Here is a 23648-nt window from a genome sequence, read left to right on the forward strand (position 1 = left end):
TCTGTTCTGTAGTGTGGATCAGTGCATTACTGGGAGCTGCTGAGCCTCTGGCTGCAGGTAAGCTGCTGGTGTCAGGGCAGTTCAGTTCTGGCTGTCAGTTTTCAGTGGCGAGGACCTGCTTGAGCAAAATCACCTCAGCTTTAGCAGTGTAGTGTAGGAAACTTACAGCCTTTATGGTCTTGTCATTTATATTAGTCTGAAAGTAAGACTGACTGTAGCATTTTTATTAGACCAAGTTTGTTACTTTCTAATAAAGATTTAGCAAGTAAATTATTTTTGAAAGAGTTAATCTTCACTTGCACACTGAAAAAACATGGTCATTTTGACAGGGCGACAGACCATGATGAAATACTGACAGGTAGGTCCAGGTCCCTGTAGCAAGATGACCTGCTTTGGGATTTGGGTGTATATATACACACCCAGTTGGGAATAGATGTATACATGTATATATTAGGTATGTATCTTGGCAGGATTTGGGCTAGTTGTATGTAACATCCTGTCCCTGGAAGTGCTCAAGACCAGGTTGGATGGGGCTCTGAGCAACCTGTTTGAGTGGAAGGTGTCCCAGCCCGTGGCAAAGGGGTGGTTATGAGATGATCATTAAGGTGCCTTCCAGCACAGACCCTTCTGGGAATCGATGATAATGAAACCTGAATTCAAATTAGGATGATGAAATAAGTTGGAAGCTTTGCAATTACTCTGTTGTACAGAGATTTATTACCTGCATGTTACAGAAGTGATGTTGTTACTGATGCAGTTGAAAAGCAAAAGTAGTTTCTACGAAGTCTCTCAGGAGTTAAGGTGGGCCCTCTCTTGGACTGCAGTCCCCGTGTCCAGCAGCTGCCTGGCTCCCCTCGCTGCCTGCTGGGCTGATGCCATCCACGCCCTCGGTGCCACAGGCTGCTGCTGTGATCTCACTGGCAGCAGGTGCTGCTGCTGCAGAGCTGCCATTGGCGTATTCCACCCTCTCAAAGAAGATCAGTAACTCACAGTGCCTGGTCTGAGGGAACAGATCCACAGCCATGGCTCTCATGGGCCGGAAGGAGGCTCCTTTCACCCTGTTGGAAGGGGCCCGGCACAGGCTTGATGGGGAAGGAAAGAGAGGCAGGAAGAAATGTATTAATATGTCAGAACACTGCTCATCCCTGCTGCTCTTCTCAGAGAGGTTTTTCTTCTCCATAGGCTTATTCATTATCCCTAATATTTCTGTAATTATTTGTGTATTGGGCAATAGCATTCCAAGCCAGCTCCTGCAGCTCCCAGGTGTTTCTGGTGAAAGTTAAGCCTCAAGGAACATGGCTTGCAAAAAGTCCAGCAATGGTCCCCCCTCCTCAAAAAAACATAGTTTTCTTCTTACCACATTTATTAAGTCAACTTAATGCAAGAAACACTCACTCCACAAAGTTATTCATTGCAGCTCTGGGATTACAGGAGACATAGATGAGCTTCTTCAGATGTTCAGCTCTTCTAAGGGCAAGAATTACCTTGGAATCTAGATGATCAAAACCACAACAGCTATTTAGTGGTTCTGTGTGCAGCAAGAGCACCACAGAAAAATGCCAGGTTATACTCAGTATGAACAAAACTGCTGCAATGCTGCTCCAAGCTATACCTGAAGTTTCCACTTAATTTATTCCAATTGTGTTTTCTTTGGCTTCCCACCCAACACCCATTGAGAGAACAGACTTGAACCCTAACTTACGCAGCCCTGCTCGTGGTGGATCTACAATTGTGATCAGGTTCTGAGGAGCTAAAACGTTCATTAGGGAAGGAACAATATCTTCTGCCTTCCCACAATAAAATTCAATATTATTCAATTCTGTAAGAAAAAGAAAAGATGTTATTGGTGTACTTGTCTAGTCAAAGCAGCTTTCAATTCTGTACCTTGGAAATTAAGTTTTGATGCCACAGAAACTCCAAATTGTTTAGTCTACCCTGGAAACAGAGTAATTTAAACAATAACTTAACTTCAGACCATTCAAACAACAGTAATTTGAGCATTTTCCACTATCTGGACTAAAGCAAAAGCCCACAAACACCAGCTATGTTAATGTTTTCTTTAAGAGGGTAGCTGTGGTTTCATTTCATTTTTACATTGAAATGTTTTACTTTTCAATTAAAAGAAAAAAGCTGTTCAACTGGAAAATTGATCTCATGGGCTAACAAGGTGTTTGTTTTCAAGAGTGATTAAGTGTTTAAATGAGACAAGATCACTATCAACATGTAATTCCAGGCTGCTTAGATAAGGTAAAGAGCAGCTGGCTGTGCAACTACTCCTTACCAAACAAAAGCTTCAGCATTTCAGTTTAATTTTGGTTTAATTTCAATTAACTCACCATTAATCTGGGCATTTGCTTTGGCATCCTGCACAGCTTCCTGACAGAGCTCAATTCCAATTACCTTCTTCACTCTCTGCAGAATCAAAGGAAAAAGATCACTCTGTGGTCTGTTTGTCTGAATGTCACCATTTTTTATAGCATCAGCACTTAACAGGGACTTTCACTCCTACCTAGGCTGCTCAACATAAGGGTGAGCTTTCATAATGACATGGTAAAGCAGCTGCAGGCAGCTCAATTACAAATTAATTCAAAAAATGAAGATATAAAATCTGTTGCATTTCACATACATTAGGTATCTTCTTCCCTTGTAGCCACAGTTAAAAATGGGTAAAAAGTAGCTTCTATCCAGGAAGAGAAATTGCCAACCTTTGCTAAAGAAATCCCAATGGTTCCTGTCCCACAACAGATGTCCAGCACGGTGCTCTCTTGGCTCAGTTGTGCCCACTCCCCAATGGCAGTGTACAGCACTTCTGCAGCTTGCGTGTTCACCTGGGAAATTAAGTTTCCAACAGATCTACTTCATAAACAGTAAATATGTTTTAATGAGTCTTAGTCAAGCACGTTTTCTTGTTTCTAATAAACAAATCATTATATACTAAAAATTCATTTTAAAGTATTGGAAGGGCAGAAATAAGTTTTGGAAAAGCAAACAAAGATTAGTAATACAATAGTCCTGAACTGTACTATTGCATGTTCAGTGTTACAAAAGGCTGCCATGAAACAGGAGGAAAATTATAATTGTCTAGTAAATAGAAAAAGTTGTCTTCAATGTGCTCCCATCAAGCAAGCTTACAGTCATTCACTGCTTTTACAGCCAAACATAACGCTTATTGCTATTTAATCATACCAAATATAAAAAAAGTTAAATTTCTAGGTATGTAACGTCTTGTTCCACAGCATTAGTCAAGCTCAAGAACATTCATGCATCTCCAGTTAAATGAGCAGCTTCACATCATCCTTACCTGAAAAAATGCGTGAGGAGAAATTCTAAATTTTAGGCCAAGGAGTTCTTCATATATGTACTTATCACCAGCCACATGCTCCAAAGGCAAGTCTTCCAGATTGGGAGATTTCCTGGGGATAGGGGAGGAATGAGGAGACAAAACAGAGGGGGAATCAAAACCACAAAAAGAAGACAAACACGTTTGCTACAATCTTTACCAAAGCTGTAATAATCCCAAAAACTGTAGTGCTACATCCTGAGGAGTGACATTTATCATCTGCTCTTGGAGACTCTCCTTGGCCATTAATGTCTCACAGTGGGCAAGGACCTCCACCACCTCTGGATGAAGATGGTGTGAGCCATCCATGGAGGATGGGGAGATTGAAAAATTCACATCAATAGGGAAGAAAGGCAGGAGTTACTTGATAATAACAAACATTCATCCATGCAGTATATCCTTCTATAGCTTGACAAACAGCAACGTCCAGTGCGTTCACCCACTGAAACTCTTGCTGCCTTTATTTCAGGAGTTTCTTGTGGCAAAGGTGAATAACTTCAACAAATTAGTAACAACTGCTGCTATTTCTATGAAGCAGACAAAACAATGCTATGAAATTTGCAAACACCAAAAATCCAGCCACCACCAAAATCCCCCAAAATAAAGTTAACTCCCTTACCTCTGTCCTTCCTCCACAAAGTACAGGGAAGTAACACCGCTGCTCTTTCCCATCCCTTCTGTGAAGTATTTTGCCAGAGAGATTTTCAATTCAGCTAGCTCTTCTTTACTCAATTTCTAAAGTTTTCATGTGAAAGAAGGGAAAATAATAATTTAGTGACTTCAAGATATGATTTAGTGTATGCTTTACATAATAATATTACTTCTTCATTTCCATGTATCAGATTAATCTAAATAGAATTAGAGCAGTGAAGCAAGGTAAACCACAACAAATAATTGTTCTATTTCTGTTTTGCATGCACAAGTCATAAAATGAAATTTAAGTAGTTCTAAAGCTGAGCCTGGGCTGTCCATTACGTATAAAGTGAAATACCTGAGGATTGAAATAAGCAATTGCCATGATGTGGCCACTGCGGCTGGTGCGGACCGTGAGCTGTTTCCAGTGCCCCTCATAGGTTTCGGGGCTGTACACCGAGTAAGGAGTTGACCTGCAATTTCCAGAAGCTCGGTTACTTATACAGGGATTTCTTGTTTTGTGTAACATTAAACAGTTTATTGAATCAAAAGAAGCGATGGAAAAAATGCTGAGTACAAGAAGAGGGTACATTGATTTGTCAAACAAAGAATGACTTCCAACTAAGAAAGACTGATGGATAGTAACCGCAAAATAACCTGTCCCTCCACACAATCCTCTTGCCCATTTTAACCCATGCAAAATTACAGAGGCAAGAGGCAGCTTCTCACTACGTTCAGAGAATGACATCACTTTTTACAATGCTTTCATTAGCTTCTCTGCTTCACACCAAGTTCAAATCTTCCATCTTCATGATTCTTCTGAGATTTCTATTTTTGTGGATTTAACTGCTTTTTAAAGAATGTATCCTCTTTTCTAAAAAAGTACTCTTGCTTAAATGTGCAACTTTTGGTTTATTCCTTTCTGTAGGATGATTCTTCGCATCCAAGAAAACAATGGACCTTGGTTAATTAATTCCTCCTTTCAGAAGTGTTTTTCTGAGTGCTTCTTTACTTTTAGTTAGTGGAAGCAGCTCCTGAGTAATACACACTTTTTACTGCAGACTTACACATCCCTTTGCTTGCACTGAAGCTGTGTTCAGCTGGTACCTGACCCCATCTCTGAGCAGCTGAGCAGGAGCACATCCTCAGCAAAACTCCCCATGATGCAGGCAGAAGGCAGAAACAAAGAATCACTAAAATGTGAGACCAGTGTATCTTAGATCTCAAAGCTCAGAATAAACACTAATTAAACTTTTAAATATTTTTGACTAAGATACCAAAATCTTTATGGATAACTCATTTTACTTATGCTCACCTTATGTAGTCTTGAAAAGCTTTTACTACTTTTTTGGCAATAGCAGGAATGTGAATAGTATCAAATGGCTCCACTACAGCACATGTACCACCCTTATATTTGCCAAGACGACAACCCACAGTTTTGTCTTCTTGATTTACACCAATCCCAATCAAGAACTCACATTTGTTGCGATATTCAGTCTAGATTTAAAATAAAGTTATGTAAGATATTTACACAGCATTTATTTGCACATGCCAAGTTTCTCCTGAAAAAAATCCCACGTGGTTAAATGCATTTAAAAGGACATTTAGCTCAATACTGATGGATTCTGATGTGTGTGAACTAACACACATCAGAATAATGAAAAGATATTAGTAAATCTTGTTAATTAAAAAGCAACATATTGCCTCTGTTGAGGAACGTATTAACTTACAGCACAGGCTTGCAAAGACAGCATATTCATTTTAAAGTTGTAATACCCAGTTTTTCTGTTTCCTGTTAATATTTCCACACAGTATTTACATGAAAGACAACATCTAAAATTCATCATTTGTTATAAGACAAAGTCAAATACTCAGTTTGTCCACTGTCTTCTCAAGATCAAATAATGAGCAAAACCCTCACCTCATTTACCCTGTCCCGCACTTTACCTGAGATTACATTACCTGCAAGGGTGATGCTTTCACTCCCTCCACTGGGCAACATAATTTATTAAACTTCTGCTTCTGCAGGAACAACCAGGGTAATAAAGCTCTGTTGTTATTTCCTATTTCCCTGTCCAAATCAGAAACAAAAAATGTAAAGCACACATTTAGATAAATTGAGGTCAAGAGCTGCACAAGACAGGGTTAAATGTACTGGTTATATTATGGTTATGTACTGGATTTATCAATGTACCTATGCATGATAATTAATACCAGTTTTCTTCACAGCAAGAGACAAATGTGATACTTTGATCTTCAAAGACCAGGCATAAAATTTTGAGGGGATTTTAAAAGGGAAAATCCTAGTAGTGAATCTGTCATCTCTACAGACTGATTCTTACACCATATGACAATGCCATTTTTTTACAGGCACAAACATCCTTCTGCTTATAGAACAAGAGGCTTCAAAACCCAATTTCCCTTCACTAAGCAATCTTTTGAAGGTGACCAAGAACATCAATAGCAGTTTTGTCAGATGGAACAGCTTTTAAGCTGTAGCATCGCAGATTATCTTGTAATTACTTTGACAGGGGATCCGAGTTTTAACCTACCTCTAACTCACTTCAGTTTAGAGGTATCAATTGGTGTGAATTTAGCTATATCCCATCACAAGGCCAAGTGCTGTACACATTACGTTACAAACAGCAATTACTTTGTCAGCTTCTGCAGCACTTGCTCGCACTCCTGCTTCTTCTGGGCCAGCTGCGCCTCGTAGGGCACGTTCCACAGCGGGGTCACCACATCCGCGATCCGCTTGCTCAGAGGCTCCTCTCCGCAGGGAGCCGGACGCTTCGCCTCTCCCTGCTCCGAATCCTCCTCTTGCTTCCTCTTCTTGGCGATGGGGTCGGCCTTGGGCTTGGCCAGGCGCACGCTGAGGTGGCGGCTCTTCCAGAGCGCTCCGTGCAGCACCCGCACGGCCTTGTCCCGCTCCTCCTCGCTCTTGAACGTCACGAAGGCGAACGTCTGCTTCCCGAAGAGTTTTATCTTGTGAGGATTGAGCCCGTACTTGGCAAGGAACTTTTTCACATCGTTAAACCCAATGTATTTGGGCAAGTTCTGTATCTCTACTTTGTAAATCTCGGAGGTGAACAAGTCTCCCTTAATGTATCTGTATACGTCGGGGCTCTCCGCGGGGTCTTCCCCGGCCTGGCTGTCCGGCTCAGCCCCATCTCCAGCCTCCGCCACAGGAGCCGCGTCGCGGTCGCGGTCGGGGTCGCGGCGCTCGCCTTCCTCCGCCATGCTCCGGCCGCCCCCTCAGGCACCCCGCGCCCTCCCGGGGCGGGGCTGTCGCCTCACGGGCGGGCCGCTGCGATGAGAATGACGGCACGGGAGCGATCTGGTTGTTTTTTAAGCGCTGCCCCTCAGCGCTGCGGCTCCGAGAGCACCCGCGGCCCTTAAGCACATTAAATACAGCAGCTCGCGCATCACCCCTTCCCTCCCGCGGGCGCCATCTTGGGCCGGGACGCGGGCGGTCGCCGCCATGGCGCGGGGGGTGATGGGAAAGGCGCTGGGAAACGGGACAAGGAAAACGCTTCTCGGGACGCGGTCGGTACCGCGGGTCGGCGGCACGGCCGGTATCGGGGCCGGTTCCGAGGAGCCATGGGGGAGCGGCGTGACGGGGCCGGGGCGGGCGGGGCTCTGCCCGCGCCGGGGCGGGGCGCGGGCCGAGGGGGAGCGGGCGTTTCCCATGGAGCCTTGCGGCGGCGCGGCGCGGGCTGCGGGAATGAGGTAAAGGCGGGCGGGGCGCGCGGCAGGAAGCGGCGAGCGGAGCGCGGCGAGCGGGCCCATGGCGGACACGGCGGTGAGGGGCGGCCGCGGGCCGGGAGCAGCGCGGGGAGGGGGCGGCACCGCGGGCCGGGATGGGAGAGTAACGGAAACAGGTGGGGCCGGGCGGGGGGGGCGAGGTCCGGCAGGGCCCGGGGGGGACGGGCGCTGGGCCTTGCCGGGGCTGGAGCGGCCGCGCCCGCCGGGCCGGGGCTTGGCGACCGCTCCGGGCACGTGCGGCCGCTCTGGCCGTTCGCCGGCGTGAGGGAGCCCGGGCGAGCCGGGATCTGTCGGGTAGTGCTTCGCCACGTTTCCCTCCTTTCTTCTCCTCCCGCGGGCCGCTGCCCCTCGTGCCGCACCGGTTGCTCACGTGCTTGTGTCGCGGCCGGGCGGGATCGCGTCGCGGTAACGGGAGCCGCGTTCTGCGGGGCCCGCTCTGCATTGTGCCTTTCTCACTCTGTGCAATTATTTGCTCCGGCGCAGAACGCACGATGAATTATCCTGCGGGATGTGCTGCTTGCACACATGGATACAATGTATAAAAGTTTGGCTAACATTTCCTTTTTTTAGGAAACAGATGTGACGCAATTCCTTTCTCGACTTTTTTCCCATGCTGGAGCACTGTGCATATAAAATTTGCCATAGCTTTTGTGACGTTGATGATACAACTAGATTTTATTAACACCATTTCTTTTACCTAATTTTCCCTTGCCCTCCCCCTCTTTTTTTCTCTAGTATTTAGTAAAAATAGACTGCTTTATTTCTGTTGTTTTATGCACACGTGGTGTGTACCTACTCTATAAAGGATATAGTGAATAGAGCCCGTAGGAGTGGACTCTTCCATTTGTATCGTAAAAATATTATTTAAATGTCTTATACGTGTAGACTGTTTGCTCTTTCTGTTACTCAAGCAGCAACAAAAAAAAAAAAAAACCCAAACCCAAATCAGTTCCCTAGACCTGAGATAGCTGTTCTGTGGCTTTGTTAAACTTGCATATGAATCTCCCTCCTAGGCTTGTGTGCTTCTTAGCAGTCTGTATGTGTGAAGTACTAGAGATGTTTATCATTTACCTACTAGTCATGGTAGTAAAAACCATTCTTAAGCTTGATGAGTCCTCTGACAGATTGCTAAACAACTTTAATAGGAAGTATTATTTTGGCCATTTACCTGTAACCTAAAGTTCCTTGAGGAGTCTTAAACCAAGAAACCTAAATTATTTTATGAGTATTACAGCTGTGCCTCAAAATGTCTTTGATTATGTTGACTGTAGGTGATTCAAATGCATAAGACAGAATGATGAACTTGGGATGCAATATGTCCCTTAAGCTGGGTTAAGTGGATGTTGTGTGGCTTTCCTTCTAATTTTGCCATTAACAATGGTCATTAGGCACTAAGAAATAGTAGGGTTTTAGCAGCATAAAACACATTACATAGGAAAAACTGTCGATTAAATTATTTTTCTATAACCCAGAGCTATTACTCCAAGGCCAAGTCTCTGCACAATTCATGAGTGGTAGGATTAAAACACCTAGCACTGCATGACCACCTTTTTGTTTCTTAGTGTGCCTGAAAGTTGACTTGGCAGTAATTTGTTTTCAGGTATAATCATATTTCTTTACTTTTACAGGGTATTACAGTTAATAAGAGCTAGTTGCTGAAAAGTCATACATGTTTTAAATGCAGATGGGAGTACTTCAGGTTTGGGATACATAGCAAGTTTGTGTTTTCTTTTTTCCTCCTCAGGAAGCACATGAGGAGCATGATACTTCTACTGAAAATGCAGATGACTCTAACCATGATCCTCAGTTTGAGCCCATAGTTTCCCTTCCAGAGCAAGAAATAAAAACTCTGGAAGAGGATGAGGAAGAACTCTTTAAGATGTGAGTAGAATACTTTTCACTATTATCTGAATGTTTGCTAGGCTTAAACTTGACAGTGTTTACAAAAAGCTGCATAACTTGCAGCAGTCTCTGTATGAAGGCTGACTTGGTGGGTCTGCACTGTGATGGCAGAGATTGAGTGGGGGGTGATTGATGTTGCCCCAAGAAAATGAAGTCTGGAACCACAGAAGGGAGCTGATCGTGTGAATCTGGCTTTAGCATTGCTTGCTTAAAAGAAGACAACAACTTAGGTAATAATTATTGAAATTATGGTCACAGAATGTGAAACAAGTATCTTGGGAGGAAGGAAATAAGATGTATGTGGTGTTGCTGCCATGCATCCCTGGGTAAAGTGTGATGTACAAGGTACTGAAATAATAAAAGCAACAGCCACAGTACAGTGTTGGAGCATTTGTGGCAGTTCCTGTCAGTTGCCTTCAACATAGTTTATCCTTAGATTATGCTTATTGTCAGATTAGGATGGCTTGATCTGTCTGAAGAAAAATGTAGTCTAAAGGCTTAAGAAGCATTTTGAATTTGATCCCTGATGTGCTGGCTTGAAATAGGTTTAAAAATTCTGATTTTGCTTAATCACAGAACAGTATTTCTCCTCTGGAAGAGAGATTAGTTATTATCAGAATCTGTACAAGGAGAAATTAAAGTTATGGTCAGCTTCTGACAAGGTAGTGTGGTGAACTCTGGCTGTAGCAAAACCTGTTAATTAGCTACCTGAATTTAAAGGTTTGCCTCCACAAAATATGTTTGTCATCCCCTAAGAGTGTCCAGAACCTGTTGAATTTTAGTACAGTTATTACATAAATTAAAATCTAATAAAATATTAGGAATTATCATATCAGTTTCTGAAAGTGTATTTTGAAGCAGAACAGGGGATCTTATTAAGTGAATTGTTTCCTTCTTGTGTGTGGCTTTTAAAAAGAACTGTGCTGCTTGGTCAGGTATGGTATTTTATTGTATGCATGCTAATTAAATTTTCTGTTCTCCAAGGCGAGCAAAGCTTTTCCGGTTTGCATCTGAGAATGACCTTCCAGAGTGGAAAGAACGAGGAACTGGTGATGTGAAACTCCTGAAACACAAGGAGAAGGGAACAATTCGCCTCCTCATGAGGAGGGATAAAACCCTTAAAATCTGTGCAAACCATTACAGTATGTTATACATTTCTATACTTATTCTTGATTTAAAAAATAAGCTTGTAGAATTTAAGTATGGTTGTTTCTTGCTCTTCATACAAGGCTTTGGATATCAAAAACCATGAGGGGTTATTTGTATTAATGGAAGGAAGCTGGAGGTTTTTTCTTTAAGAGTATGATAGTGCTGTAAGACTGACAAAAGTCACTTTAAAATTTAGCTGTGATAGACAGATATTATGTGGTTGTTGCCAGTGTGTTTTTTATTTTAATGATTAATAAAGTGTAGAATGTAGGCCTTAATTAGTGCTTGAAATAAGAATTTAATGTATGCTAGCTCACTTTTGTGAAAGAGTGAGAAAAACCATGATGTAATAATTTACTACTTTGAGCTAAATGTCTGAATTTCTAAAACCAATCCTTAACCATCAGAAAACAGATACTGAGGTGCTAAGTAAATATGAGTCTGCCTATCTCTGCTTGTGAAATAAACTGAAATGGATGTGTTTTATTGGGCTGACTCATTCCAAAAAGAATCCTCTTTGAATTAAAAAAAACACGAAAGAGCAAGACAGACTTGAAAGTCAGAACACCTTGCAACAAGTAGACCAGTTTGCTGACACTTGGCTTGCTTTGGTGGTGCTAGGATTTTTGTATGAGAAGTCTGTAAAGTTCTGTGACATTAAACTACATTTAGATAATTTGAAATAAGAAGTAGCTTAATGCAAACCTCAATAACTCCACCAACCAGTAGGAATAAACCTTTTGTTTAGGGAAATAAACGTTGCACATAGGAGAACAGAACTGATGAATTTATAGTATTCATGTTAAAAGTTGTTTAGGCTTTTTTCCTGGAAAAGCTGCTTTCCATATAGATTTGTTTATTGAATTTATGCTGACTCACAGTCAGACAAAAGAATTCTCTTGATTTTTACAAAGCGCTAAATGGAGCAAAATGTATTTTCTTCTCTAGATGTTAAAAATACAGGGAAGGGAGTAGACTCTCCAGATTTCTCCTGAACTAGACAAGGCCCAAGGAGAAGAAAAGCCTTGCTTACACTTTGCATGTCTGTAATATAAAAACTCTTAAGATACTGTGGGAAGTAACATTTCAACTTCTCCAGTCAGTCAGGTGAGGTAATTGTGTGTCTTGGAGGGACAGGACCCATTTACTGGGAGTGAATAGATTGAAAAGACACTGTATACTTTGCAGCACCACAGAATTCTGTAATATCTTGTAGTACAGCTTTAAACTGATAGGACAGGTAATTAACCTGATGACTAATTGAAGGAAAAAATGCTTTTTAAAATTAATTTTGGTAGTAGTTTTGGTGTGCAGAAGAAGAATGAGTGTTGTTTGTCTGGATGCCTTTTCCTTCTAAATCATTTGTACTTCAGAGCTGTGCTCAGTGACTCTTAGCATCTCTTAGTATCACAGCCCGTTTTCACTGAGGTTATGGAGTCTGGTGTGGAAAGCATTTGCTATTGGGCTCTGTACATCTTTTAATGGTTTCCTTTCAGTCACACCCTTAATGGAGCTGAAGCCTAACGCTGGGAGCGACAGGGCGTGGGTCTGGAACACACATGCTGACTTTGCAGATGAATGCCCCAAGCCCGAACTTCTGGCAATCCGATTTCTAAACGCAGAGAGTGAGTGGACTGGCACTGAACTTAAACTGATTGTAAACTGCTATGTTACTCTGCTTGTCTAAATGCTGCTCTCAACCATTGCTGGAGATGTGCTGCATCTCACCCCTGTGTGGTAGTGTTAACTAATTAATTCTTTATCTGAGAGAAGGTCTGCAGTAATATTTGTACAGTTTCTGCCCTAGGCGCTTTCTTAACCTAAGCTATTTAATGTAAGTGCTATGCCAATTAGAATAAAACTATAGGCAGTTAAAGACTCACATACAGCTTACTTTAATGTAATTCAGGTGCTCAGTTGTAGTTAAGATTAGAGTTTTGCATTAGAAATAAGGAAATCCTGACCTGATATTTCTACATCTCGGTTGGTTTTACTTTTTTTTAATGGTGTATGTAGTATCTTCTTTGTTTTGATTAAACAGAACCCTCAGTGAAAAGTGCGAGTCAGACCCATCATGCTGGTTGGTGGGTTTTTCTGAAGTGACTACACTGAGTACCAGAAAAGTAACTCTAATAGTGGATCAGCTAGGATTGAATCAAAGTAGTCTTTGGAGGCAGAGGGGGTTTATGTTGTTTTGTTTTGCTGTTGGTTTGGGGTTTATTTTTAAAGGAGCAAAATGAAAAAGTGTTGGCATTCCTTGCTTTACAATTTGCCACACAAGTTTAGTGTGGTAGTCTCCTTTTCTCCTTATATACTAGATGAATCATGAAGTGGTTGACTATTTTAAAATTTGATGGATTTGACTCTATCAGGAAAGGATATCTTGCCTTTTTCCTTTGCCTTAAGTCTCGGATATAATTTTGTTTAGCCAAATAAACCTTTCTGGTCCTCCTGCTTAGTGCTTGCTTCATGATCAAGTAGGAAATGAAGGAGTAACTATTTGCTAATCTCTGAAAAGTCCCTCTTTCTGATAGAGGCTGTTTAACTTATTGAATGTTGCTTGTTGAATGTCAGCTTATTGTCTTGAGGGAGTAGTCCTTTCTTCCTCTTTGCCCTTTGTGGTACTGACTAAGCAGCTGACAGGTGAACAGACCTAAGTTTGTCCTTCAGGTGTCTCTTCTGTTTGAGATGCTCAAAAAGGAATCGATACAAACACTTCCTGGACTACTTACCAAGTGCTTTCAGAATTCCTGTGGGGCAACAGTGACCTCCTGTGGTCAGCCAGACCAGCCTGGGATGCCAGGGTAGTACCGCCTTGGTCATTCTGGTGTCAGGAAGCTCCTTGCTCAGTCCCTTATTGCTTGTATTACTTGTGTAGAGGCATTATTACAATTTGATCAGCTGCTTGGAATGGCTGTTGAATGTAATGAGGATTATGCACTGTTGGCTCTTGCAGCGAGGAATAACCCTTGGGTAGAGAGTCTGAATGCTGTACTAGTGAAACAGGCATTATCATCCTTTGCTGATGGTAAGAACTCCCAGTTATAGTTAGATTGTGGAAGACTCTTAAGGTGTAACATAGTTGGCAAGGATAGCAGTTCAAAGCTAATCTTCAGTCTTTTGCATACAGATTGTTGTATTAGCAGTCTCTGACATCATATTCCTATTCCTTTAGGCTACAGACAGCTGGGAGTTGCAGTAACTCCAAACAGCTCCTGCTGGCATTACATTTTGAATATTTTGCAAAATAAGCTGCTTTAGTAAACTTGCTGAAGAAGATGAATTACTTTTGAACGAAGATGTGACTGAAGAATTTTGCATTTTGTATGATTTACTAGATTATTTCATAAGTCCCTACAAATTTTGTTTACACAAAGCTTCCCCTAGGTTATCTTTCTTCAAGATTAGAAATATTCAGTGTTCTGAGGCGGTAAAAGTAATGAAAAAATATTTTATCTTCACTGGAACAGATGCACAGAAATTCAAGGCAAAATTTGAAGAATGCAGGAATGAAGTAGGCAAGACAGCAAAGAAAGGTAAGGTAGTCTCAGTGTGCTTGATGCCACATTTCTGAGCTGTGTGAGTGGTTACAGTACCCTGGAGTGTCGTGTTCCAGCAGACTCACTCTGTGCTGAACTGCAGCCGTCAGTTCAGGTGCTTTTCTGTCTGCGAGAGTAAGAGCTCACAGGAGTGACGATGGCCTTCTTTCCTGTGGAAGGCTGTTACAGTTGCTGTTGGGACATGGCTGCTTTGGAGAGGCTGACAAGGAAATATTTATGGCTTATAGTAAACAAATGAACTGTGAACACTGCAACCACAGTGCTCTTTTCTTCCTTCCAGGTCCTTTTCCCAAATTTTGCAAATGTATAATCATGCAAGTATAATATTTACTGGTTTTTATAGTTAGTGTGTGAGATTGTTCACAAGTCTAACAGATTATTGCACCTTTCTTTAGAATTGCCTTTGTAATGAATTATGTCACCATGTAAATAAACATTTCTGCCTTTCTGAAGTACAGACTACCACTTGCCTGCAGTTCAGCATTCTTCAGGATATTTAGATTGGAGTTTTCCAGTCATAGGAGTTCTTATGCTCCAATTGCAAACTGGGGAACTTGACTTTGGTGGTTTTTGGTTGTTTTTTTTGTTTTTGTTTTTTTTTTTTTTTTGTGGGTTGTTTTGGTTTTTTTTTTTTTTTTTTTTTTTGTTAAGATGCCAAGAAACTAAGGGCTTGTCTGGATACTTTATTGGTAGCAGCACAGCTGGACAGATGTTACACATTCCTCAGTCCCTATGATTAAGCCCTTGTGTAGTGATTAATGTATATGACATCTGAAGTAATTGCCAAAGGAAAAGAAATTGAATGAGTCACTCCAGTGGTCAGTGAAGAATATTTTTTTGTCCAATACCAGTTGTCTTTCCCCACCCCCTTCACCTTCTACTTCTTTACTCTTTCTAACAAGAAAATGCATTACTGCTTGTATGTAATACCTTTCCTAACCAATCTTTTAGCAGGCACAGACAAAAATGATAGTGCTGATAAAGTTGCTGAAAAACTAGAAGAGCTTTCTGTAAAGGAAGAGAGCAAAGAATCTGAGAAGAAAGAGACCAAGGAAAAAACTGAAGAAAAGCAATAAAATCATCCTGGGCCTTGCAGTTTTTCCTTTTTTTTTTTTTTTTTTTTTTTTTCCTTTTCTTTGTTTTGTTATTTTTTTAATTTTTACAAGGGACTTTATATGGAACTGCATTCAACATTCACATTGTTTTTTCTAGGCTTTTGCCCTTTGGAAGGTGTCTTCAGAAAAATTCATTCCCCAGTCATGAAAATGTACTGTGCTAACTTTCTTTTCCATAGTGGAAACACTTACAGTCATCCAAAAGAGTGAATAAAACCAACTTGAAAACAGCATCAGGGGACAGAACTGAGTTTTCTGTGTACTGTAAAGGCTTATGAATACACTTGTTTAATTGAGCTACATATCACCATTCCTGTGAATTAAGTAGGTTAATAGACTTTGTCAGCAGGGAAGATTAGGATTGCATTTGTGTTGCTTATATGGCTTCTAAATTGTAATCTAACAGACCTTTCACACCTGCTGCTGTGTGTACTTGAGCAGGGAATGTGCCTGTGCTTCTCAAAATGCAGCAGATGTCTGGAATCAGGCAATAAGAGCACTCCTGACACACTGCTGCTGCTGATCCATCAGATGGTGAAAATAAAGGTGGGGACAAAAATTCTTATGTCAAATTTGAGAAGCATTTTCTTCTCACAAAACAAAATCTGTGCTTCCCCCCCGCCCCAAATTTTAATAGTACAAAGGCTTCATTCTAGCAGAAAGCTGCTGCTGTCCCAGATCTTCCATGGTGCTGCTTACTGACTGAAGGCAGCTGCAGCAGCCTGTTATGCTGAGTATGTGCAAAGGAATCAGAGCTCTTTGAGTACCTTCCTGTGAGATTCCCCTTTGCCAGTATATTGTTTTGCCAGTATACAGTCTCAAGAATGTATAGGTCTAAAATGTATAAGCTTTTTTTTCCAGGGCTTTGGAGCTCCTGTTTTTACAAACTGGAGGAATTTTGAACTTCTCAGATGTTTGGTAGGGAGGCTGTCCTTGGAGAGCAGCAGGCTGGAATTCCCTTTGGAACAGTTAATTGTGTTGCACGTGCTTGAGGGACACCCTCCTTGCCAGAATGGGAAAATTGGTAAAATTTCTTCCCTGCAAATGTTTTTTGTTTATCCAATTTCAAATTAGCACTAGAGAGTAAGAAAAACTATAGTAAGCAATAAAATCATCACAATTAAGTCTGATAGATTAAATGAATTTTGTTGTTAAACACTAATAGAAGGATTGTGTTAGGAACAGAGATGAAATTTTATAATAATTTCCAAAATAATTATGAAAACTGGACAAAACTTGCTAAACTGTAAGACTGAATGATGTTAACAAGGGATAGCAAGACCTGTTTGTCTTCATAAAGAGGCTTTTAACTCAGTCAGGTTCTGCAGTCTACCTAAGGAAAATATATTTTTTAAAAATAAATCATGTCTTTCTTCTTAGCACTGCCTTTTGATGCCACAGTGAATGAGTCTTAAATCTGGAACTGTAATTAAGGTACTCACTTCATTCAAAAAATAATTCCTTTGGTGTTTTGCATGTTCCACTTCAACTACAGCAGATATCAAAAGTCTGTTAATTAACAAAGATGGTTGAAAGGCAATATAAAATGCTCTTTAGTGTTTCTGGTTTGGAAGCAACAAGACAAAGCTATTTTGAAGTATTTAACATTTGAATGTAAAAGCCAAATCTTTTATCCATGAATCACTGTAAATGATCTGATAATGTCAAACTGTGTCTAAATTGATAGAAATTACTTAAAAATTTCAAAATAAACTTAAATTTTCATTTAAAGGATTTGCTTTTCATTTTGAGAACTTACTGGGAATGCATTTTTAGTCTGCAGGGGCAAAATTATGAAGGCAGCAAAATAGGTGAGTTGCATTTCACTGTCAAACGTTGTACAAAAGGGAGGGGGCAGCACCTGAACGACTTAATTTGTCTTAGTATTAGTCATTGATGACTCCTGCTTAATGTTCTTACCCTCTCTTCTCTTACTTCAGCATGCTTAAATGATTTCAAGACGTTTCCATTCTTATTAAGGTTAACTGATCTGTGTTTACAGTTCATGGATTGCAACCATGCTTGCAAGTCTTCAGTCTCAAAGAGCAAAGCTAAGAGAGACCACTCAGTAAAATAATTTCTCTGCGTAACATTTGGCTGAAGAATATTTTAGTCCTCTAAACTAAAGCATGGTCATTCAGTGTTTTGGTCACTTTAGCTGTTCTACACGTTAAAAAGCAGTAAGTATTTTTAAAGTTATCTCAGTGAAATAAGTCTTGTTTTGTGCAAGTCATTCTAATGATTTAACTTGCCTATAGGTAAAGTAGACTGTCAAGTGAAGATTTTTAAAAAGTTCTGATCCATTTTTTATAAACAAGGGAAATACAACAGGGTTAATTGTTGGGTGCTAAAGTCTGCAATTCATACAAATTTTCTGCTTGCTTCAGGTTTAGAAAGATGCCATATAGCCAGGTTTAGTGATCCAGTCTTTGGTGGTACGAATGGTTTTGTGGATGAATGAGGACTCCTGAGTGATAAATTCAACTTAAAAATTGTTACATTTTGACAAGCATCCAAATAGCATCATCTTAACAGCAAGTTCAGGTCTTAAAGAAGTCCACTTATTACAGAAATTAATTCAAACTAGTTCCCTCTAGAGCCCGTGTTAACTATTTTGAAGACTACACTAATTGTTGGGGGGGTTTTCTCCAGGAATAAGTTTGTATTAGTAACACTAAATGTCTCATTCACAGATTGCAAACATTCCCAATTTGTTGTGTTTTAACACTAAATGTTGATATTTTTTTCCCTATATAATAAGGTAGCTTGTATCAAAAACAAGTTCTCAGTGATATAAAAACCTCAGAAAATTAAAATTCTTCTCAACACTATGCAAATAGCAGAATGTCGTAAATTCTTAATTTTGATGCAACATGGGGAAAAAATTAGTCTGAGTAGTTCTTTGGATTCTGTTGCTAACTGCTGTTGAGAGTTAGTGTTGTATCCTCTGGAGGATGCTGTGTGTGGCTCAGGATGAGTTGTGCTGAATTCTGATGTCCCTCAGCAGTGCTGGGCTTTGTGCTGCTCCAACTCAGTGCTTTCCTTCACATAGTTCAGTGACAAACTTTAATATTACTAGAAACCTTCCTCTAAAGAAAGGACTCCGAATCAGAGTTCAGAAAACTCAGCTTGACACCTTAATAATATTAAATTGCACCTATTTATGTAGAAATGGAAATAATGGTGGAGATTACATTACAAACTGCTCTGCTGGGTTTTGATCTGTACAAATTGCCATTGGATTTCAGTGCAGAGTCCTTGAAGATTGGGTGATTATTTAAATAACCCAAACCTCTCCAGTTAACTTCTCACTGCTGTCTTTATTTATGCTCTCCTGTTCCCAGGACACCCATCTGTCCTGGCTGTTCCAGGTTGTTTCTAGCGAGCTGTATTTTCTGAGGTATCCATGGCAAGCCAGTGTTTTAATTTTGATTAGCCAAACTAAATTCAAAGTGTTTTTCATTGCTGAAGTCATGTGTAAACTTACACTAGTTCAGTGAAGTGAGTTGTGTATAAAGGATTTTGGTTTACTTAGGATCTACTTTAACAGTCTTCCTAATTAGATTTAGCCAGAATTACTCTTCAAAATAGAGAGAAATTGCCATGTTTTTACCAACCTTAACTAAATCTTTGACAATGTATCATTTTCAGAGTAACAAGCTAAGGAAAACTTAACTGCAACAGATCAGAATTATTTTGCTTGAGGAAGAAAAGTTTGAAGTAATGAGCTATAGAGTGGATTCCACATGTAAGTGATTTCTCGGACTAGTTTGTGTGAAAATAAGGTGCTTCTCAAGCAGCTTGTGCAAGTAAGAATAAGGAAATAAATACTGAGTTTGTGAAAACTGACAAGCACAGGAGCAAAGATCTCCCTAATATTTAAGAGCTGAGCAGTATCTACAGCTATGCAACAGATTTTGTGACCACTATCTTTTTATAATATGCAAATTTAGGTGTGGAATATCTTTGTCCACCTAAGTCACATTAGACACCAACCACCGACTTAAGACCTGTGTTTGTAAGACTTGTCGAACTAGTTTGCTGTAGTCTAGTGAAAATGCAACCTACATCAAATCCATAAATAAATTACATTTGTAGAAATGCAATTTTAAGTATTAATGGTGCAGGTAATATTTGTGGGGTGTATTTTCTGTTACAGCAATATAATATTTTAAGTACAAAGAAGGTGCTAGCACAAATCTGGATTAGATGTTTCATACAGCAAATTTCTTTTATTTTGTGGAAGGTGTCTGACTACTACAAGTTCATCAACTTTGCAGTCTTAAATATCTTTCCAACTTTCAAACTGGGAAAGTCCAGCTCATTGTTTATCAGTTTTGACTCTACAGATTTACATCAGCTGATTCACTGTATTGTAGATATGAACTGTTGTATCACAGTGTGTAATTTACTTACGACCTAAGAGAGAAGCTAACAGTGTCATGAGCCCTTGCCTATTCATGTTGTGCTGGCTGACCTCACTTCAGGTAGTTGAAATTTCATCATTTTCTAATGCTTTTTTTCCACAAAAGCAATTATGGCTACTGTAAACATCAACAAAGATGGATTGGACATTAAAATGACTGAATATTTTGTATTCTTGGAGGATATTTCTCAAGACTATTCTAACAGGTATAATTAAAGTTATATTGCTTCATATAAATAGTGCTTATCAGTTTTAACATCTTGTTTGCTGGTTTATGAACAGTGTTGGCTTGCAGAGTTTCAGCAGAATCATTTAGAGTGATGCTTCATTTAGAGGAGAATTGCACTTTACTAATGGTTTTAAACATTGGTTAGTGAATCTTTAAAACTGCTTGGAGGCCTACCTCATTCTGATATAAGCAGTTTTTTGTGGGGGTCATTTAGGAATCAATATGCAGAGTTACTAAAGTCTCATAATAAATGCAACTTGACATGCCCCATCGCTGCTCTTGGGAAATACACCAGATCTGTTCTGATCAAATACCATCCCATGAAAAATATCTATTGGAATCATCTAGAAAATTTTGTGTTAAATCTGTTAAGGCTACTGAGTATGTAATTTCTTGATTGCAATAATTTCTTAATTTATCTGGTAAGAAATGAACAACTAAATTAAAATTGTCATATTAAAGTTTCAGTGGGTAACTTACTAGGCCTGGCTTGTACCCAGAAATGTCTGGCCCTTGCTTGGACTTTTGGCAGCATTGTGCAGCACAAGATGATCCAGGTGTCTCTGTTCTGAGCACTGTAAATTTTGAGGGGGAAAACAGCTTTTATTAAACAACAAACTTGTGATCCTTGAGGGATCTCTCAATGACCCTGAAGAGTCGCCAGGTCATCAGTACTACATGGGCTGGCAACATCAGTTGTAGTTGTAGTAAGAAAATGCAGTAAGGAAAGTATTATTATTTATTGTGGTCACTGTTTAATGGCAACAGAAAATTAGAGCTAGGAACTAACTTGCAAGTGACCAATAAAATATTCCAGGGATATTCAGTATTTTCAAATGTGCAAAATAAAATAATCTTCTTAATCATGTAGCTAAGATTTCCAGCTACAATGAGTACTGTGACTTGATATGAAAATTGCATGGCTTTCTTGATTCTTGCTCTGTTGTAAGTTTTCTTTCATCTTGCCAGCTCTGAGAGGGATACCCTGTCATGTGGCTCCAACACAGCTTCTGTGGTTGGCCCTTCCTCCTTTGGGGTAAAACCTCAGAGTAAAATCTTGCAAGAAGACATGAAATTACTAGCCATGCTCTGCCAGATTATTTTTAGATTGTTCTTTGTAGCTGTTTGTTCTTTGTGATTAAGTCTTTCCCTAACTCATGCTGCCACTGCTGTTTACCTCAGTGCTGCCAAAATCTTCTGGCATGCTCATAAGGTAGTGTGAATCCAGAAACTGCAGTCCTTGAAATAAAGGTGTTCCAGGAGAGCAATTCTGAGACATGCCTGTTCTGCTTTAGTCAAGTCCTCCTCAGACATCCTCAGTGTTTGACAGGTAAAGTCATCTGACTGCTTTAAATATACTTGGCTTGTAATAACAAGATTGAGTGTTGCTCAGCAGTGCTTTGTGCTGGCTTGAAAACAGCGTTCTTGAGAACTGGAGTGTTAGTAGGAAGGAAATGAGGTGAGTTGTGGGAACTCTTGGACACAAAATTACAGAAAATTACTGCTTTGTGATAGGTAATCTACAATGTGCACCAGAAAAAAAGTAATCCCAAAGCCCAATTCAGCACAACACTGTAGCCTTGTAACATGGAATGTCTCAGCCCTCTTTTGGAAATGCTGCATCTGCACGACTGCGCAGCACAGCTGTCGTGATCCACAGGATGACTGTGCAGCCCAGACCCAGCTTGGCACTGTGATCTTCAAGATCTGTTCAGTTTGGAGATCCACCTCTTCTTGTTGCTATGAAAGGTACAATTTTTTGTGTCCTGATAACTCACAGTTATCTTTAGTCTCCCTCTAGAGAAGTGTTGTGTGATTGGGGTATTAAAAAAAGCCAAAGTTGCTTGCTGCTGAGAGTCCCCTTTCAGAACATGAATGGTTTGAAAGATTGGCCCAATAAGTGAGGGCTGATACAGCAAGATTGGATCAGCATCAGTGTGTCAGAGTGATGAAGGGAAAACCATTCTGAGGAGTGGAATGAGCAGAAGTGCTGAATCCTCCCCACTTGCAAAGCTGTCTTTGAGAAGCAGATTTTCTAGAGAGGAAAGAGTCCTTAGGGGAAAATACAATTGAAATTAATGAGGTGCAGAGGAGGCATAGGCTCCTTAAGATTAACTCCACAATTCTCATGAGGGAATGTTACTGTCCCAGAAAGGCTTAGTCTTTAAAAAATAATGAAATTTAAATAAATCATCAAACTCCAGATATGCATCTTAAAATTAACTTGTGCCTATTGCTTCCCAGTTTATGCTAGAAACTTGACAGGGTGCTTTTGTGGCTCACCTAGAAAGGAAGCTTGCAGGTCCATGCTAAAAATGCAGATCTGACTATCACTTGGGAGACAACTTCTTTACTATTTTTCAAGAAATTAATGTTGTCCATTACAGGACATTCACTCAACTTCATAGACAGTCTATAATGCTTCTTAGGATAACATTTTCTAGATTAAAATAAAAATATCACTAGAAAATCATTCAGAGTTCTGTTTGCAACTTAAATTCTTTGCCCAGACTGAATGGGAAGGGAAGGATTTTTTTTTCCCTTGAGGGGGAAAGGAGGAAGCTGATTAAATTCATGTAAGTGATGAAGTCTCTGCTTTTGTCAAGTAAGTGGTGCTAAACTAACTTGTGACCCAGAGCATTAGGTGTGCTCCTGAAATGGATCTTCCAGCCCAGTTTTCTTGAAAAGAGACCCAGTTGATTCCTGGGAGACCACTCAGCAATACACATCAGACCTGGTAAGTGGAGGTGATGGACAGATTTGCTTCCCAGGTGTGCTTTTGATCTGATTTAACATGCTCATGTAGGCTGCACCCTGAAGCCTTTCAGCTTCATATGCAGAGCCTGGGTGAAATTGTTGACCTTTTAATTAGTTACAAAGGGTTTGAGAATAATTAATTCCAATAAGCTGGCATGACAAGGGGTAGTGAAGCATAGGAAACATTGTTCCCCCAAGCATGCAAAAATAACTAAGTTTAGGTAGATGTTTTCCTTCCTGTTCCTCAAAAATCTTAAGTCTGGAGATTATTTTTAAGTTGCCTTGTGGCTTTAGTCCCTTTTGGATAAGACTTTTTTTTTTGTTTGTTTGTTTGTTTGTTTTTTTGTTTTGTTTTGTTTTTTGTTTTTTGAAGGGCAGTTATTAGCAAAAGCTTAGATTTCACATAGCCATATATCCTCAGGCTGGAACTTGATGGCTTTGCTTTTGTTAAAGCTGATGCTCAAAATTTGGGTTTTTGTTTGGTTTGTGGTTGTGGGGGTATTTTTTTGCAAACAGCAAAGTTGAGGACCTTGACAGATTTTTGGTTGGGTTTTACTTGTTCTGTTCTTAAGACTTCTAGGACTGTGGAACTAATCAAGTCTCTTAAAATGAAAAATTACAAATGTCCTTTCTGAACAGCACTGCAGTGTTTGCCTTCTAGGGCAAGCTTGCTTTTAACAACACCCAGCAGATGCTGCAAATGTGGCTTTTGTGTTAGGCAGGGGTTACTTTATCTGCATGTTGGCAGCTGCAGAAGAGGGATTAGCTGAAA

General features: G+C 40.2%; 2 protein-coding genes and 1 non-coding gene across 4 annotated transcripts; 2 read left to right on the forward strand and 1 right to left on the reverse strand.

The window, feature by feature from the left end:
- Positions 1-698: 698 nt before the first annotated feature.
- TRMT2A (tRNA methyltransferase 2A) lies at positions 699-7593 on the reverse strand. Its single transcript, XM_021544503.3, has 11 exons — positions 6627-7593; positions 5936-6044; positions 5289-5470; positions 4332-4446; positions 3960-4075; positions 3302-3413; positions 2706-2828; positions 2337-2412; positions 1703-1819; positions 1396-1492; positions 699-1082 (listed from the first exon to the last, which is right to left on the reverse strand). The coding sequence occupies exons 1-11, from the start codon at positions 7211-7213 to the stop codon at positions 797-799; spliced, it is 1920 nt and encodes a 639-aa protein (XP_021400178.2). The 5' UTR covers positions 7214-7593; the 3' UTR covers positions 699-796.
- Positions 7594-7673: 80 nt separating this feature from the next.
- RANBP1 (RAN binding protein 1) lies at positions 7674-17198 on the forward strand. 2 transcript variants are annotated; one of them, XM_021544504.2, is made up of 6 exons: positions 7674-7775; positions 9483-9619; positions 10625-10782; positions 12286-12414; positions 14260-14325; positions 15301-17198. In XM_021544504.2, the coding sequence occupies exons 1-6, from the start codon at positions 7761-7763 to the stop codon at positions 15423-15425; spliced, it is 630 nt and encodes a 209-aa protein (XP_021400179.1). In that variant the 5' UTR covers positions 7674-7760; the 3' UTR covers positions 15426-17198. The 2 variants fall into 2 exon arrangements, with proteins under 2 accessions (XP_021400179.1, XP_077643297.1); XM_077787171.1 differs by lacking the exon at positions 7674-7775 and adding an exon at positions 7840-7854.
- On the forward strand, positions 14405-14536 carry LOC116184205 (small nucleolar RNA SNORA77). The gene has a single exon (XR_004148961.1). It is a non-coding gene; the product is annotated as a small nucleolar RNA SNORA77 (small nucleolar RNA).
- Positions 17199-23648: the final 6450 nt, after the last annotated feature.

The sequence above is a fragment of the Lonchura striata genome, chromosome 18, assembly GCF_046129695.1.
Source record: "Lonchura striata isolate bLonStr1 chromosome 18, bLonStr1.mat, whole genome shotgun sequence".
Taxonomy (NCBI): Eukaryota; Metazoa; Chordata; class Aves; order Passeriformes; family Estrildidae; genus Lonchura; species Lonchura striata.